The 18,345-nt window shown below is 46.0% G+C and overlaps 4 protein-coding genes across 4 annotated transcripts; 2 read left to right on the forward strand and 2 right to left on the reverse strand.

Moving 5' to 3' along the window:
• Nucleotides 1–1,994: 1,994 nt before the first annotated feature.
• LOC128722064 (ADP-ribosylation factor-like protein 8) lies at nt 1,995–6,127 on the reverse strand. Its single transcript, XM_053815883.1, has 4 exons — nt 5,656–6,127; nt 4,791–4,945; nt 4,560–4,721; nt 1,995–4,106 (listed from the first exon to the last, which is right to left on the reverse strand). Exons 1-4 carry the CDS (start codon nt 5,776–5,778, stop codon nt 3,986–3,988), a joined length of 561 nt encoding a protein of 186 aa, XP_053671858.1. The 5' UTR covers nt 5,779–6,127; the 3' UTR covers nt 1,995–3,985.
• A 969-nt stretch (nt 6,128–7,096) lies between these two features.
• LOC128721993 (centrosomal protein of 63 kDa) lies at nt 7,097–8,996 on the forward strand. The gene is made up of 6 exons (XM_053815804.1): nt 7,097–7,192; nt 7,357–7,860; nt 7,939–8,228; nt 8,300–8,438; nt 8,507–8,614; nt 8,678–8,996. The coding sequence occupies exons 1-6, from the start codon at nt 7,139–7,141 to the stop codon at nt 8,765–8,767; spliced, it is 1,185 nt and encodes a 394-aa protein (XP_053671779.1). The 5' UTR covers nt 7,097–7,138; the 3' UTR covers nt 8,768–8,996.
• A 50-nt stretch (nt 8,997–9,046) lies between these two features.
• On the reverse strand, nt 9,047–10,216 carry LOC128722125 (pre-mRNA-splicing factor ISY1 homolog). The gene is made up of 4 exons (XM_053815963.1): nt 10,208–10,216; nt 9,985–10,007; nt 9,751–9,911; nt 9,047–9,675 (listed from the first exon to the last, which is right to left on the reverse strand). Exons 1-4 carry the CDS (start codon nt 10,214–10,216, stop codon nt 9,053–9,055), a joined length of 816 nt encoding a protein of 271 aa, XP_053671938.1. The 3' UTR covers nt 9,047–9,052.
• A 578-nt stretch (nt 10,217–10,794) lies between these two features.
• Nucleotides 10,795–14,385, forward strand: LOC128721992 (nuclear hormone receptor HR96). The gene is made up of 4 exons (XM_053815803.1): nt 10,795–12,840; nt 13,622–13,831; nt 13,897–14,109; nt 14,185–14,385. The coding sequence occupies exons 1-4, from the start codon at nt 10,795–10,797 to the stop codon at nt 14,383–14,385; spliced, it is 2,670 nt and encodes an 889-aa protein (XP_053671778.1).
• The last annotated feature ends 3,960 nt before the right edge of the window (nt 14,386–18,345 follow it).

The raw sequence follows: 18,345 nt of genomic DNA on the forward strand, positions 1-18,345 counted from the left end.
TTGATCTGCTTTCTAATACTTTCATTATCTTATTTCATGTTTGCTGCTGCTTGACGAGGGAACTACTATGCAGAACAGGATGTTTGCTCCTGTTTGACGAGAAAATTATGTCACAGCATTTCACCACTGGAAATACTGCTGATAAACGTGAACTACGTGCAATTGGACGATACAGGCAAGCAGTGTTACTGGACGATGAAGGCGTTTATTCCCCGTACACGCAGCTGAAAGACGCCACCGCAAACAAAATAATGAAATAAGAAAAACGCAATAAAATGTACTGTATTCCCTCTTGTAGGTTCTTCCGCCTGCGCGTTTGTTCTGAAAGAGAGCGCAGCCGTAAGCGCGAGCGTAATTGCGCTCGAAGCTTGCGCTCGCGGCTTGCGTTCTCTCTACCTTGAAAGAAACTGAGCTGCAGAAATGAGAAATGTGAGCGAAGGGGAAAAGGGCCGAAGCATGCACGAGCGTTTCCGGCCGCGGTTTCATTTTTGACGACAAAACCGCAAATTTGAAGCCTTTTGAGAGCCTCGGTCGTGAGTTTCTTTTGAGTGATTCTTGGCAGTAGGGCAACGACGACGGCGTTCTGAAAACGAAAACGCCCCACGATCGCGGGTGATTCTTTTTATTGTTATTATTATTACTGTTGCCGCGCCTCTGTCCCGGCTACGATGTCATTTTTCGAGAATTTCGACTTCTTCAGCAGCAGCTCCCAGGGACAGGAAAGACGATCTTTGATCCTCGCTTGGGCGCGGATCGGATGTGGGATAAAAAATGTGCATAATAAACGATTGTCAAATTTCTATAATTGAAATTCATTATCCAAAAACCCCTCTGCCATGGAAGCGAGCGAGACGGCGAACGAGAAACGTTTCCCCCTGGTTGAGACGATGTTCGACAGTGCGTTTGATCGATCGGATAAATTCTGCTGCTCCGTTTGTCCTGTGGTGTGGCGTTTCGCACAGCACTGCAACGTGCAAACGCAGTGTCGCGATTCACACACGCCCGTTGGCGTTCAAAGGGTGGCACGTTTTCGGGGGCGAAAGTCATTTGTCTGGCAGACCATTTGTAACTCGCTGCGACGAACGTTTGCAGACGGGAAATGTGATCGCCGCTGGACGCTTGCTGCAGCGAGCAACCGATCACTTCATGCGCTTTATTCTAGGAGACTTTAGGAAATGCCATTAGATTAGATGCAGATTTGTGAATGTAAAAACACGGATCTACCTTGAAAAAGTCCACGCACGCAGTGAACGATCCGCTGAACAGTTATTTCGACTGCAAGCACCAGCATTCCCATGTCATCGCTGGCACATCGTTAGGCATCACAGCTCGATCGCGATGATTGACGGACCCGTGGCCAGACAGATTGTTGGACAGGCGTCAAAGTCCGATTCCAAACCGTAACCATTTCCCGCACCAAACGCCAAATAACGCTGGTAGGCACACAATTACTGGCAAAAATGACCGAATCCGAAACAGAGTTTTTGTCTTAGCCTTTAAGATCATCGGTCGCTGCTTTCACCGGATCCGAAGCGATCGAGGGCAGCATATCGCGCAACGGCGTCACGCCATCCTGACACACCGGTCGCCCTAGCGAATCTCCTCCGGTCAGGATGAAGTGGCATTAAATCCAAATCAAACATTTGTTATTAATCAAATCCGTAAAATCGATCCAATTTAATGTGCCTCGTCATCGCTCGACTATCAATCACCATCGGCGAGGGTTTCCGAACACCGAAACGATCCTCGTGGAAAGGGGATTGGGATGATCGTGTCATTACTGTTGTTAACGCGATCGTAACTAGAATATAAGTTGGTAGGTAGAATGCGAGAATTACATTTCACTCTATTCGTTTGAAGGCAAATGTGTATGGCGCCATCGAGACGAAAAATGCTACATACAAATTCTAACCAGGTCGGTCGTGCATCCGGTTCTTTCCTGCCGCGAACGAATTGTGCATACAAGCGGTGGATCTTTAAATTGATTTCTTAGATTGTTTTATTTTTCCTGTTTAATATACCGTCTTGCGTTATAATCATATGCTTGTCAATATATACAATTCAATTTCTAGTTGCTGTTGTAATTATTGGTATCGAGATAGTTTGCTATATTTTTTCGCTTCCACTTTGATTTCCGTTTGCTTAGAACCAATACGTTTTCCACCTTGCCGCGTTGCTTCTCTCGCTCGATTCCCAAATCGCTACTATCTACCTTTTTTCCGCTGGAAAGTTTCTGCCTCTTCCTTTCGAATCTAGCAAATGGTTTATACCGTGTCACTCGCGTCAAGGGTTTTGTTTTAACGTTGGCTTCCAAATCCATCATCACGATATCCTAGCTTCGTGGTTTGTTATGCTTTACAATTTTGAATAGGTAATAGTTTCATGATAAGATAATATATTCTACTTCAGAATCACAAAATTTCTTTTATATACTTTTAAATGGAAAAAAATAATATATTGCAACAGAGTGACGATAAAAAGCGTAGAGCCTTATCTAAAAAACATAATTAGCAAAAAAAATATTAGTATAACCTGGAACTGATTGATCTTTGACATCTTTCGCCCTGACAAAAAAAATACATTTGTGTAAAGTTAGTTCATGGAGTTTTTTTTTCGAGCAAATTATATAAAACAATTCGGTTAACTTTGAGAAATATGTATAAAAAATAACATGCTTGGCCAGTGCCCTCATCGGGCGTTAAGCCACAAAAAGAACGAACATTTTGTTGCGATAGATTTGGTTGAATATTGTATCGAGCTTCTTTTTTTATCTATATTGAAACAAACGTTCTCGTTCTTACGTACTCTCATCACACACATGCATCAAACACACCCCACATTCACGCTGGCTGTCGTTCGTTCCTTTGCGTTGGTATCCATACGGTTAACTGCTACATAAAACCCAAACAAAAGTCTTGCGTACGTCGCTAGTTAATTCAGTATAACATTTCAGTAACTTTTCTCTTAACCCTAGAGCACGTGTAACTGTTTCCTGTCGCTTGCTTACTGCCAATCCGCGAGAGGTATCCTTTCTGAACGTTGCCATCAAGCGTAAATAACCGAAAAGGTGGTAGCGATGGTATAGCTCGGAAAAATGTCGCTTCCCCCGTTTGGAATCTTTAAATCGTTAACAAATATTTTTTCTGCAATTTTGCCGATCAACTATTGCTTCTTGAGACTGATAAACGAATGCGTTTGTACCGGGTCCACTGATAACAGCGATCATCCTCACGATCCTGCTCTGTCTAAGATCAAGATGAATGAGTGTGCAATTCCGGAATTAGTCTATTATTAGCAGAATCATCGCTCTAAGCACCGAATTAGCGATTTTTGTTTGTCCTATGGTGCCCTTTTGTATTTTGATGGCTTTCTCTCTTTCTCTCTCTTTTTTGGGATTACAGGCTGGGGGTTTTCTCTAGCGAATGCAGCTACATTTCCTACCTTTTCTAGGCATCTGGCTTTTGCGGGCTACCGTGCAATAGCGGCGGCTTCGTGAGCAGCACTAGTGCTCCGCGTACATCGACAGCATTCAGCGTGGCCGGCTGCCCTACTAGGTACGTTAGTTTTGATACCATAATGCGCCATGAGTTCTATCAAGGGTTCCCTCGCTGGTGTATCGTACCAAAACCATTGAACAAAATAGCATATGCTAAAAGTGTGACTTCATCCGCTTATCTCACACGCGCTGTGATGAGTTGGATTTTACTGACGAACATGTTTTCAGTTCCTTTGTTTTTTTGTCTCTGTTCTTGTTTCCTCAATGCAACGGGCACACGTGACGCCTCCCTAACTGCCGTTGCGCTCTACGGTTTAGCGAATAAAGTGCGAGACAACCGCCCCGGCAAATTAATATGAGATTTTCTAGCTTATGCTCAGGATTGTGTGCTGAACGGTCGGTTTCGGCTAGCAGTTTACCCTACGACGTGACTCAATTATTCACTTCCATACACTTTCACTCGCTTGCTTTTGATTCTAATACCAACGTTTAACGACTTTGGCTCTTCGAATGGGCGATTAGCCACTGCAATGTGATGTCGATGTTGTCCTTTTCTTTGCAAGAAATACTATAACAACAGATCTCTCGATCTTGTATGCTGGAAAGGTTCCTAAAAGTATAAAAAAGAGTATGGAATGAGATCATCTCTTCTAATCTATTTTAGCAGCCATTACTATTTCAATAACATATGAATTGGTTTTAGTATGATCAAATTACACCACTTATAAAAAAGAGGGTAGTTTATTTAAGTTTGAACAAATATTTCAAACCAATAATGTTGTAAAATTGCCACAAAAATAGATGATGGATGTTGACCGTTAAGAGAGGTACAATAACCCGTGTGTTTATGTTCGAATTATTAATAAAAAAGGCTTTCTTATGATTGCCTTATCGTCATTCTATGCTGATGGATGTGATAAAATGCCACAATTACCTGCTGTCAACTACAGGTTTCAATAAATCAGCCCAAAATAGGTGTTTTTTTGGGATTTGGATGGATTGTTAAAAAACATTCTGAATAAATGGGTAGTATTTGCCCTCGTCCTGATCTGATTCTACTTACATTCTGTCAATCAACCCGGTCTCCTCCAATGCCCCGGGAATATCTCGCTTGTTGCCAAGCACTAGCACCGGAATGCCGGCCAGCTGGGGCTTATCAAGCAGCGAGTGCAGTTCGTTCCGGGACGCTTCCATCTTATCCAAATCCGCCGCATCTACCATGTACCTGTAAGCACGAAAAACGAAATGCTGGTGATAGGTGGACAAGCCGAAGCGACTGCGTCAAAGAACGTACACGATAGCATTCACGCCTCGGCAGTATCGCTCCCACATGGACCGGAACCGTGGCTGACCACCGATGTCCCACACCTTGATCGTGACATTTCCTTTCGTCACCTTGCGCATGTTGAACCCGACCGTCGGTATCATGTCCTCGCAGAACTGTCCAGACTGTGGCAGGAAGTAGGAAGAAAAAATGAGAGTAAAAGGGTGAGAGAACGAAAGAGAAACCAAAGGGAAAGCAATGTATCCCGGCTGAGTGGTGTGGCTGCGGACATCGCAACGAAACGTTTTACTGAAAACTCTGATAAGGCCCACCGGTCCACCTTGAGAACCCGCGTGCACACACGTACACGGGGTCGACGAACGAGATAATCTGCTCCCGAAATATGGTATTCATTGTAACACCGCGTTACTACCCGTAGCCGTCTGCAACCGCCTGACGGGTGTTCCGGAGGTGGGACAGAAGCGCAATACGGCATCTCGTGTGCATCAGCTTGGAAAAATAAATCGATAATCGACCATGACGTAGCCCCTGCGGTCGAAGTGTGCCATTTCGCTTGGCGTTGGTGAGCAACAGTCGCGACGTGCAACATTTCAAGCTAAGCGCTCAAATCGGGCGTACGCTGATACGAAATGGTGGTGACAAAGCTGACGCAGTAGGCCGATGACTCATACGGCTGAATGTGGCCCGCATTTGGCCATCGTTGACACATTCATTGGCCCGCAATGATAACAACCCGGGGGCGAGTAATCCGGTCATCGCGCTGTCGCTTAACAACGGCCTTTGAGAACAAGGGCCGAGCGAAAGAGACAGCAACGGGGAATCGAAGTGGGTTGGAATGCAGCCAACAAGGCCCACCTGCTAGCCAGACACTTACGGCGATTACGTTGACAAAGGTGGTCTTGCCGGAGTACTGCAGCCCGACGAGGGTCAACTCCATCTCCTCCTTCCAGAAGAGGCTCTTGAACCAGTCCAGGATGCGATTGATGAGGGCTAGCATGGTTCCGGCACTTGCAAACGGTTCCGGTCGACGCACTGCACCACTACCCTTATTGTGGGTCGATTTTCTCTCGCGTAGCGCACCCGCGTCCCGATGACAAAAGATTTGTTTGCAGCAGCAGCAGCAGCAGGACCAGCAACGCAAATTGTTTAGATTCCGCCGATCTACGCCGAAGGCACTGGTACGGTATGGCTGCTGGGATTTTCACCGACGGGGACACACGCGCAGCCACCCACGCGAACACAAATGATCAACAATAATTGTGAGGAACGACAACACAACATACGGCAACACTTTATTCGGCAAAAAATCACTACGGTTCCGAAAGTAGGAGATACTTTCCCGTCACAAAATCGCTCCTCGGAAAGAGAAAAAAAGATGCTGGCTTTTGCACTATCACTTCTGCAACGTGGGAGGTTGGTCAATCGGCGCTGGTTGACAGCATGCTATCGCTGGGGAATCCAATCGAAAAAGGGAAAGTTAATAGTATGAGATAAAGTGCAAATACAAATTTCTCAAACGTATCCTGCGTAAGGGTAGCATAAATTCATCGTTTATGAACATAAAAATGTGTTCCACATGAGGTGTCTTGAAAGCTAATATCTGATCGAGGATGTTAATAATCGAAGGCAGAATATTGATGAAAAATAGATAGCATTTCATGGCACTATAGTTATTGCTGACTGTGTGAATCAAAAATCGAAAAGCACGGCTCATTTTATTGTAAGAAGCTAAAAATATATTTAGTTGTTTCCAAAATTTCATGGATTTGTACAAATCTCATAACTTTGAATGAAATATTTCATTAGACCAGATTTGAAATTTATATGAAACATTTCATGACCAATTTCAAAACAAGAATGATAGTGATTCATCTCTCAAAAGAATATTTTTATTCATGTAAATTACGTATTTTAGAAAATATTTTGATACAATATTGTATACAGGAATCAATTGCAGTCGTATTATTTTCTCGAGTATTGCCGGCAAAAAATGTGCTCACTTTTACGAGCTACTTTCCCATGGTGATAACACGTGCGTGTGCGTGGATGCAAATGTTTTTCTTTTCGTTGTCATTTTTCGGAAAGAAAGAGAAAAAGTATTCCACAATTTCTCCCTTGCAACGGAACCCTGGTGAATGTCGTGAAATAATATGCAATATACGAGTTTTGCGCGTGTTTTCTAACAAATTACCGCCAGCAGCTGGTACATGCAGGATGTCGCCACTGTAAACACCCGCTGGCAACCAGAACCGACAGCATCGTTCCGGCTGCTGCATGTTCGAAGGCAATCTGTTGTGGCGCACGGAACGAAAATTAGTGCTGACTGTAGTGAAAGCCACCAGGCTCGGGTCGACGAGATGGAGGCTGAAGGCTCGAACAAATACCAGAAACTAGCCACCGAATACTCAAAGGTAAGTAGCAGGACACCCGGCCACAGCTACCGTATTTGCGGGCTTGTTGTGTGACTCTTCCGGGTGCTTGGAAGGGGCGTGTTTTGATACCAACAGCTATCAGTGACGGCACGGTCCTGGGAAGCAGCAATTTAATCTGATTATCGTTCCGGTATCGCCCGCAGCTCCGCGCCCAAGCCAGCGTTCTGAAGCGGGCCGTTCTAGAGGAGCAAAACAAAAGCGCATCCATGCGCGAATCTCTACGCCTGAAAGAGGCCACCCTGCGGAAGTCGGAACAGGAAGTGGACAGCTTGGGTTTCCGGAACAAACAGCTCGAGCGGCGAGTGGCGGCCTTGCAGGAGAACCTGGAGCATGAGTTAAAGAAGGGTACGAGTGGTAAGGCGGTAAAAACAAAAGCTTCCAACAGCGACAACGACACGGGGATATCGAACGCCGATGAGAGTGTGATCGCGGAGGAACTGCAGAAGAAAATTCTCGAAAACGCACAGCTGACAAACACCGTCGAAGATCGGAGTGCGGAAGTGAAGCAGCTGCAGAACCGCATCGAAAGTCTTAACCGGGAGCTGCAGCAACAGGCAGTCGTTGAGCAGAAGTTACGCAAAGAGCTCGAGCTGCTGACCGTCCGTAATTCGGAACTGGAATCGAAGGTGTCGGAAGCGGCGAGTACGGTATGTTGGCACGCCGTTATGGCCATCATTTCGCACGCCTCTATCTATACGGCATTGTTTGTTTCGTTAACTTCGTAGATCGGAAGTGAAGATGGCCTGAGCGTGACGACGGACGTGGAAAATCACTACAACCACTTCACGGGCAGCTCGAACAGTGCGTCCCAAGCGCAGAATAATGGGTCGCACAACGCCAATACGACGGCTGGTGGCACGCTGGACGATCGGGTGGTGTATCTCGAGAAGGAACTCACGCACTGGCGGGCCCAGTACGAGCTGCTGAAGATAGAAACCTCTAGTCAAATGCGAAAGGCATCGAAGGGCGAACAAAAGGACGACATTTTTAGTCAAGGATCGGACGGTATCAACAGGTATGAGGGGTGTTTATCGCCAGAACGGTGGGAATCGAATGTATAATGAATGCAAGCGCTTTCTCCCGCAGGACACTGGAGGACAATCAGCAGCAGAATGAGGCGCAAACGAGGGAGCAGAAGCTAATCGCGTGTTTTACGAAAAGCATCGAAGATTTGTTCCTTGATAAGTGTCGCGCAGAATCGAAATTAGCTTCGCATTTCATTGAAGTACGTATGAAGCGCGTTGATTTTGTGAATTGCAAGCATTCGTGTAACCTTTTTTTACCCCGTCGCAGAGTCAAAGACTGCAGACCCATTTGGATATTTTTAAAAATCGTCTTAAGGACCGTGAAGAAGCCAACCGCGAGGAGGAGCGCCGTATGCGCATCATCGAAGATGAACTGGTACGCCCGACGGCACGTCTCAAACGTTACCGTTTCACTCACCCCGATCCGCTTTATTTACAGTCCCGAACGAGGCTCAATTATGAGGAGCAGATCAGCGTTCTGACGGAGCAAGTGATAAGCTTAAGTGATCAGTTAGCCAAGGCCAAATAAGCCGGCGGGAGGTGGCGTTCCGTTCTTTTTCGTGTTACGGCCACACACCCGAAGCATTGTATCCAGTTCGGGGCGTATGCCACTCTCAGCGATGTGAATATCATGCAAAAAAAAAATCCTTCCGGTGCTAGAAGGGAATGCGCATATGGACGTGTGAGCGCAATATGCGATGGGATGAAAAGTGCAACCGTGTCGAAACGTTTACTGAATGTGTAATAAATTCTTACAAAACGATTCTATGAAATCGCTCGAGTTACTCTTATTTATCCCTAAGCTAGTATGCATTTATTCATCATCCTCGATGCCGTACTTTTTCATCAGCTCCAGTTTCCGTTTCTTTAGCAGCGCGGCCTCGATGTCCTTCTGGCTGGGTACAGGAACGTGTGCGGTGAAACGTGGTCCCAACAACCCCATCGGGTCTTCGGTCGCTTGCTTTTCCGCATCTCGCGTTATGTACGCGTCCGAGCCGTAGATGTCCGGTTCGTCGTCGTCTTTGGAAGCCGTTTGCTGCGAACCCTTGGCACTGTTCCATTCTTCAACCGCCCGCTCGATGGCAGCCTTTTCCGTCTTCTCCTCTAGTGGTAACAGTATGCCATCGTCATCATCCCGATACCCGTAGTAATCCGCATCGATGTCTTTCATCAACTCGGCGCGCGTCTTTTTGGGCGGTGGTGGTGGCTCTTGCTCGAATAGCTCCCGTACGCCCGGGAGATCTTTGGCGGCACCGAAGTACTTGTAGCCGCGGTTCCCGGGCACCTCACGTCCTTCGGCGTCGAACATCCGCGGTCCATACCGGCGGTAGTGTGGTCCGCCGAGGTCCGATATTTGATTCTCCCAATGACGCTTCTCTCGGAGTAGTTTGTTTATTTCGTCGTTTAAATCTCGTATCCGGAACTCTCCTAAACCAGCTGTAAAATGAAAGCAACAAGTGCGTTAGCAACTTGTACAGCATGCAACTAGCCGCTGGAACTAAAAGATTATACCGTTTTGAATTTGTGCTACTTTTTTGGAGATTTCACGGATGATCTCTAGCCGCCACTTTTCGCACTGAGGTAAATCGCGACATTCTGAGGCGAGGTACGGCCGACGCTCTTGTTTACCCGCTTCCGTTTCTTTTGCTGCACGCCAACGCGCCAAAGTTGTCCTGTGCTCGAGATGTAAGTGAGTTATGAGTTTAATAAACAATGCGACTAGAGTGCAACGAAGAAAATACTTACATGGCCTTTTCTGCATTTCGGGCCTGTTGTGGGAATTAGCGAAATGATTAGAATAGTAGCTAAAAACGGTTAATTTTTTAAGCACTTACCATTTTGAAGCCGCGTTTATTTTTCCCGGTTGCGAAATGTAAACAACAGTGCTTGTTTGACAACAACGGCTCTGTCACGTTTGACAGTTGACAATTGTTTCGAACAGAGGAGGTTTACTTTTTTCGTAATTCACCAGAATCATACGCCATATATATATTTACGTCGCTCGCACGGAGTAAATAAACAAGAAACGATCGATGTCATGGGGCTGGGCGACGAACTGCAGCACGCATCCAATTGAACTTAATTCGCCATCTGAGAACTCGTGCGAAAAGCGAACCAAAGAGTGCTATCGGTTTGCGTTACCCCTCGAATCCCAGTGACCGACCGTATCGAACGGCTCGTGTGTCTAGGAAGTGCGTAATCCTGAGTACGGGGCACTTATCGACAGATGGTATTTCGCTCAGCTGATAAGTGATGTTCCCCCTTTTTTCGTCACATTTTTTCGGTACAGTGTTCGGTGCGGCGATGTAACAGTGCCTGATGCTGCGAGCTGCTTCCTAAACAGGCCTCGATGGAACGTGAAGACACACAATCCTGGACAGTAAGCAGTACGACGACGGTGAATAGCAGCCACGACCACGGCCCGGGCTGTGTTACGTTGAAGTGCGCGAGGCGTCACGGGAATAGATAAGCTGCGAATGCAAGATAAACCACAGCTCCACCTGGCACGCGGTACCGTAACACCCGGGCGTATAGTGTAGCCTAAGCGTGTCCCGGATGACGACGGCGGTGACGATGGAGAGCGACGCGATACCGGACGGCGAAGCGATGGCCGCGAACGGTGGCACGAGCAGCAAAATTTGCAGCGTGTGCGGGGATAAGGCACTCGGGTACAACTTCAACGCGGTCACCTGCGAAAGCTGTAAGGCGTTTTTCAGGCGCAACGCCCTTTCGACGAAAAGCTTCACGTGCCCGTTCAACGAAAACTGCGATGTTACGATCGTCACCCGGCGGTTCTGCCAGAAGTGTCGGCTCGAAAAGTGTTTCCGAATCGGCATGAAGAAGGAGTATATCATGTCCGAGGAGGACAAGGTGCTGAAGCGCAAAAAAATCGAACAAAACCGTGCCAAGAAGCGGCTGAGCAACGGCAGCACGATGGAGGACGGTGTCGTGTCCGGTGAGCGCGTTTCACACACCGTCCGAAATGGTGTGCCATCGAAGGTGAAACGGGAGAAATCACTAGAATCCTTCGATGACGGTGACTGCTGGAATAATTCCTCGTCGTCCGAGTATACATCGCAGGAGCTCTTGCAAACACACGGAGCTGGCAGCTTGTCATCGGCCACGACACTGACCATCCTGGAGCCGCCCTCTAATTCGTCAAATCAATCGATCATTTCCAACGGAACGTCGAATGGTTACAGTCGGCTGTCTTCACCGTCGGACCTGAGCAATACGCCTAGTTCTTCGGCATACATTCCTCACAGCTCGCTGTCGTCGGAGGCAGAGCTGCTGTCTTCTGCCGTTGCATCTCTGCAGTCATCGGCAAACGCTGCCAAACCGCCGGAGGAATCGCCTTCATCGCAAACGAACGCCCCAAACGGCACACGAGTGGGCGGAAGCGATGACCGCCTCGCTCCGGTCACGATTGATTCGAGCGCGGAAGATATCGTGAATCACATCGTGAACTATCCGACCCGGGCAAGCCAAACGATTGCTTCGCTCATGAAAACCCCCAAAGACGCGGTGTTCATAATGTCGAAGATCATCAACTCGCAGTGCGATGCGCTAAAGCTGATTAGCCACTTCATAACCGCACCGGGCGATGCGTTGCAGATAATTAGCAAAATAATGAACTCGCCGCTGGACGCGCTGACGGTGTTCGCTCAGTTCATGAGCTCCCCAACGGACGCGCTGCAGCTGATAGGAAAAATCGTCAGTTCACCGGCGGACGTGCTGCAGTTTATGCAGCAGCTCATGAACCAGCCGGAAGACGCGCTGCAAATAATGAACAAGTTCATGAGCTCCCCTGCCGAAGCGCTGCAGATGATCAACAAGATGATGAACCATTCCGACATAGTGAAAACCATCAAGGAAGCGGCCGATACGTCCCAGAAAGATGAGGAAGATCAGCAACAACCGCCGATGTCACGCCCCCAACCGTCCCCTGTGGTGTCGGAGTCCGAAAACGTTGATTCGCTTGCGTCCGAGCAGCAGCATCAGATGATACGCTCCTTGATGCAGGAATCAGCAAACGCCCCTGAACCGGCTGGTGCGATCAGTGCGGCCGCTTCGCCTTCGTCGACGTCCAACTACGAACCTCCGTACACGTCGATGCTCGATCCGCTGCTCTCGAGCACCACGATCTCGCTTGCACATTCCAATCACTATCACGCCGGGCAGCTTCAAATGGCCACCACGATCCAACCGGCGGCGTCGCCAAGTTGCTCCAGCGAAATGGTTGACGTTGCATTTTCCGCCTCATCTACGTTGGGAAACGAACCACCGATGATGGAAGCACCCGCTGCCAACGATTTGGGCATTTTTCAGGACATCGAAGCTAAACCGGTCATGCCAAACACGCTGGAGTCGATTCTCATGCAGGCGATAAAACTCGAGTACGAAGGCTACAACAGCAGCCCGATCGGTTCGAGCACGGGTCAGCAATCGACATCGCATCACCCGCCGGTTGGGAACAATAGCATCGAGTTAAATGATGCTGAAAGGGCCAAGCTGAACGAGCTGATTGTGGCCAATAAAGCGCTGTACGCACCCGTTGACGAAGATCTCGCATCTCTCATCTCCGACGACTGCCGCATGAAGGTGAGTTGTTCGAGCGATCGTGCGCGATCATGAGCTGATCAGGCTTCTAATGGGCAGGGTCGTACACCAAGTTGAAAGCACGCTGGGCGTAATCGAGGGCATGAAGTACCCATCGGAAGGTGGGAAACCTGCTGTGGTATCTAATTTCGCTAGAAAACAGGCCCTAATTTATCCCGCGGATAACACTTCACATCCGATCGTATTTGGGCTCTTTTGGGATGGCGACGGTTTTTGGCATTCACATTGTCCCAGCTACTTTATTACGCCCGGGCCATCGGATTGGATGCCTCAGCCATTTTATTGCCCTTCCGTGGCTTATCTGTCAACAAATCATGGACGGATTAAAGGGCGGGGGTCCGTGCATTTGTATCGTTCGACCGAGGTGGCAATAGAGCGCGGAATGTCAGGCGGTACCGCCGGACAGCTGATAAGCGAAGGGCAGTCGACTGATTAGTGATTGCCGTTGCAGCACACCTGTTGCGCTGGTGTACCGAAAATGTACTCAAACGGGCGGCAATATTTTCGTTCGCGTTGATGTTTTTCTTTATTTTCATCTATTGCTCGAACGTCCTTAGATTAAGATGCTCGGTTCAATGCGATAACAAAGTTTGCACTGAGCTGGGTACGGCAGATTCGCCCCAATTGGGTTGGAAAAGCAACACCATGAATCATTGCATTGATGTAATCGGTGTTGACCTTCGTGTGTTTGATTATTCATTTATCAAGATGCTTGTATTGTATTGGTTTTTTCCCTTTTTTTTGTCATACCATTTAACCCCAGACAAACCAAACTCAACAAGATCCGCAACTGCTAAAGGTGATAAATCTAACCGCCATCGCCATTCGGCGTTTAATCAAGATGTCCAAAAAGATCAGTGCGTTCAAGAATATGTGCCAGGAAGACCAGCTAGCGCTGCTGAAGGGAGGCTGCACGGAAATGATGATTCTGCGGTCCGCGATGCAATACGACTGTGATAGAGCGACATGGAAGGTAGCTTTTCGTTTATATTTCTCATTCTTTTATGCACTAACATCAATCTTTCAACGCGCGATTAGATTCCCCACAGTCAGGAGGAAATGTCAAACATACGAGCGGATGTGCTCAAACTTGCCAAAGGAAACGTTTACCAGGAGCACGAGCGTTTCATACGAACGTTCGACAAGAAATGGCGATCGGACGAGAACATCATATTGATAATGTGTGCTATCACGCTGTTTTCTCCATATCGCCCCAAAACCATTCATTCGGATGTGATCAAACTAGAACAGGTATTAGATATTATTTTACCGGATTATTATTTGTGCAACATGAAGTAACGGGTTGTTTTTGGGTTTCTTCGTCAGAACTCTTACTACTATCTACTGCGTCGTTATCTGGAAAGCATCTACCCGGGATGTGAAGCGCGCTCAGTATTTCTTAAGTTGATGCAGAAAATTTCGGAGCTGCACTGCTTGAATGACGAAATCATAAGCGTTTACCTTAACGTCAATCCATCCGAGGTGGAACCGCTGCTACGAGAAATTTTCGACCTGAAAGTGCATTAAACCAGTCCAGTGCCCAAGCTGTTTATTATCATGCCTAGCACAGTGCAATACCGATAAGCTCCGCGTTGTTGTTTAGCTTACACTCGGGAGGAAACAAGGTGCAAAGTTGTTATTTTTGTAAGCAAACAAAAAAAATGTTACATATAGGATAATATTTGAGCTTCTGTTGGGAGACAAGCAAGGTTCGATACCTTTTATTTGCATTCAAGCCGTTTGCCAGTTGATTTCACTTTCCTTTAATCGTTGCTTTATTATTCCTTTGCATTTATTGCTATGCAAAATTTCCGCCATCCCATAGCAGTAATTGTTTTTATGTATTTTAACGCGATATTCATAGAGTTGAAATTATTTCTATAAAGTAAGAAATTAAATTTTTTAGTTGTTAAAGTGACCGATGAGAAGCTTTAGAACAAGAAAGTATATTTCATGACACACCAATAATGCTGTATTTTTTCACAAGTACAATACGACCAGCGTATTAGCGGGATGCTTGTGTTTAGGAAAGTCTAATTTGTTCCCAAAGGTGACATATGAGAAAATGATTAGGCAAAAAGTGTTTTACCATTTTATATTACTCTGATGTGTTAACCGTACGGAACTGTAAGGTTCCTTGTTAATTTGTAAAACGATGCAATAATAACAGTACAGTGTGCGGTAAATGTTGAACCTCGGTTTGAGTAAGCTTTAAGCTTGTTTCCATTACCTTGCAATTTCATTCAATCATTTGTCGTCTACAGAACGATATAGGACTTGTTGGGAAACGTTGTTGAACATGATTGCCTTATAGAATTGTGATTAAAAAACGATAGTAAGGATGAATAAAAAAAAATGGAGAAAATAGAAAGCAAGATATGCAAACGATTGCCAGTTTTTGTTATACCCTCGATATGGCTATTTAAAATCGAAACAAATTACGTGCTCCTTATATGAGGCTTATTTATTGAGTTGAAAAAAGTAAACAGCCAAGCAAAACTCCGCATCCCGCAAACAAATAACATATAGTTCAAATTACATTTAAACAAAAGATGAAGCGTAGCTTCGGATATTTTCCTATGTAGAGCGTAATTATTTTTTTTTCCTGCAGGAACATATTATTCTTTATTTGATTGCATCATCAGTAATAGATGTATTTTTGAGTATAGTGCTTTCACGTTTGTAAGGGCGGTGAATAAGATGTGAATAAATTAATGTTGCTTAACTGCATGTGATACAATTTGGCGTTGTAGTTGTATATTATAAAAAATATCGAAATAAAAATATAATAATTAGTTGACAACTTTGAGCAATCATTCAAAGGCGTATACTGCATGAGATACGTATACAATGTGATTGGAAACTTGTCATGTTTTTTGTGTTTAAATATGTTTTCTAATCGGTTATGAAGCTTATTGCAAGCACGCAATGTTTTCGACTGGTTAAAATATGTATTTCAAGCAGAAATTTGTGCAAGTGGATGACGAAATAATAAAGGTGTATACAAAATGCATCAGCAATGGCAGAAGCTGGATTTTTTCATGATTTCCATCAGTAAAAGCACCACCGTTCAACATTCGCCTATATTGCCTTACGAAATAAAATAAAGCAAGACAAACAGAAAGCTGCGAGAATGGGTGATTCGCGAGCAGCATTTGGCGATTGTAATAGGAATAGGTTTGCCATGTGAGATTTGATGATTTTTTATCATCACGTTACTTGTCAACACACGTTCTGATGGAGGCGCATGGTAGTTTGTACCGAAGAATGTTAAAGCACCAGGCGTCTCCATCATGTACCGCATGTGTTTCATAGTTGTGTCATTTGATAAAAGAAAAAAACATTTTCGCACTTACCTCAATAAAATTGCTTTTCAGACCAATGAACTTGTAATGTTCAAACGGAACCAGAAAAAATTGCCTTTGGGAAATAATGAGATCACAAACCATGTTTGATTGCAACTAAGAAAGGAACCATTTATGGTATGCATGCCACGTGGTTTGTCCCTCCCATCTTTTCTGCCCACCAGGACCTATAGATTATTATTACAGCTGGTTACGGGCATACACGCGCGAACCAAGCTGCCCCGACCATACACGCTTGTCAGACAAGTGGGAAAGCCGGCACCGGAAGCAGCTCCAGACATAAAACCCTTATCAAAGACGCCGTGGCTGGTAATACGATTATGCTCGTTGAACGTCCGTGGGATGTTGTTTGATGTTTGCAAGCGTCATGTTCGGCAGAATCGTCTACATCGCCAGCGGGATACTTGTTGGGTGGGTGATTTTTCGTTCATGAGAACGATGGTACTTATGCTTGTCGAGATAATGTAGAACAAAGACCCGCCGAAGAGCTTATGGACGTTAGGGTCGTTTTGGAGAGGATGCTCAATTTTGTTGCATATTTGGGTGCACTCTTCACGTTTCGCTCGGCAAATAATGAAACAGGTTTGCCTGATTGCATTCAACGGGATATTTCAATAAGCGGTAAGAACATCAATCGTACCTGAATGATTCGTATCGAGCTGAAGTGCTTGCGATGATAAGAGTGTGCCGAATGTGAGCCCTTGAGTTTCGTCAAGTACATCTTTGAGAAACGAAACAAGTGAAAATACGAGAAAATAAAACCAAAGATTGCAGTTACCTGCAGGCAGTTTACATACTCAATATTGAAAAGGTTATGAATTGTCGTGGGTTAATTTGAAAGAGAAAGTATGTTTCTGCTCAGCCTATTTTTTCCAACCCTCTGATGAGCCTTCTTTCTTATTGCTTATCTAAAATACTTCAATAGCGCCAGTTTTACTCATAATATTATAAGTTTGAAACATGTTCTACGGTGTTACAATGTTTGGTAACGTACCGGAAAACAATCGCCACCAAATTAATGCACTTTTTGAGAGCACGAAATAACTCATAAAACAGTGGAGTCTAGCGGACAATGGCGCTACATAATAAATCATCACCGGGGGACCAACAATCGCCGTCACTAACGCTGTTCTTCACGGTGTCAATTTAAGGATCCCCGAGGTACGTTTTAAAAATAAACCCGTACTTCATCGTGAGACATGAATATCATTTATTTACTCTCGAAAGCATCGCCTCGGCGGGCCAACGGATTAACCGCGCCTTCATTTACACCTGCTGCGCGTAGGGCTCGAAATGCTTGACGGACATTTTTGCAAACACCTACCTTGCCGCGCTAAATCAAGATTGATTACCAGAAATAAAAGCAGCTCTGTTGCTCAGTCTCGGTCTCGGTCTCTCTCTCTCGCGCGCGTGTTTTGTTTTTTTTAATGCCCTTTCTGCTAGTAGCCGTTTCGGGGTGGGATTTTTCACCACAGTACAACGATGGTAGCATCTTTTACGGCGGCCATTGAGAGTGGCTTCTTTCGCGCTTCCAAGCAGCATTTACAAGTGCTGCTCTGCACGGAGGCATTGGTAAGGCATTAAGCTTACCCATTCAAACGCACGTACCTCCTAAATGCATCGCGCGCCAGCTGTGCACACATCCTTGCGTTCTCAGGACGTTCTTGTGCTTTCGAGCGCACGTGAAGCCAAAGTCGAGAAAAGAAGCGATAAATTATGTGGCGAGTCCGGGAGCGATGAAGTCGCGACCCGCGGTGCCATCAACTCTTTCGAACGAATGTAAACGTTCTCGCGAAATTTGGGAAAATATTTTCTTGCCGAGCCAACGGATGCCCGCAGGCGATTGGGGCTCCTTTTTCGGCTGAGAAGCTCGCCGGTTGCGTCTTTGCAAAAATGTCAAAAGGATGAAGCGACGAGATCGGTGAGCATATGTTCCCGCGTTCCCGGAAAGGACTCGCATCCACCGGCAGATGTTTGAATATGCCAGCGTATTTCATATGAAATGTTGGCTACGTTCAACAAAGAAACCGCGAGATAAAATGCTGGTTTAGAAACGCACGCCAAAAACCTTCATCCATGGTGCTGTTGGTGTGAGCTGCGGGCAAATGTAGATTATCCAAGC

This window comes from Anopheles nili, chromosome 2 (genome assembly GCF_943737925.1).
Source record: "Anopheles nili chromosome 2, idAnoNiliSN_F5_01, whole genome shotgun sequence".
Taxonomy (NCBI): Eukaryota; Metazoa; Arthropoda; class Insecta; order Diptera; family Culicidae; genus Anopheles; species Anopheles nili.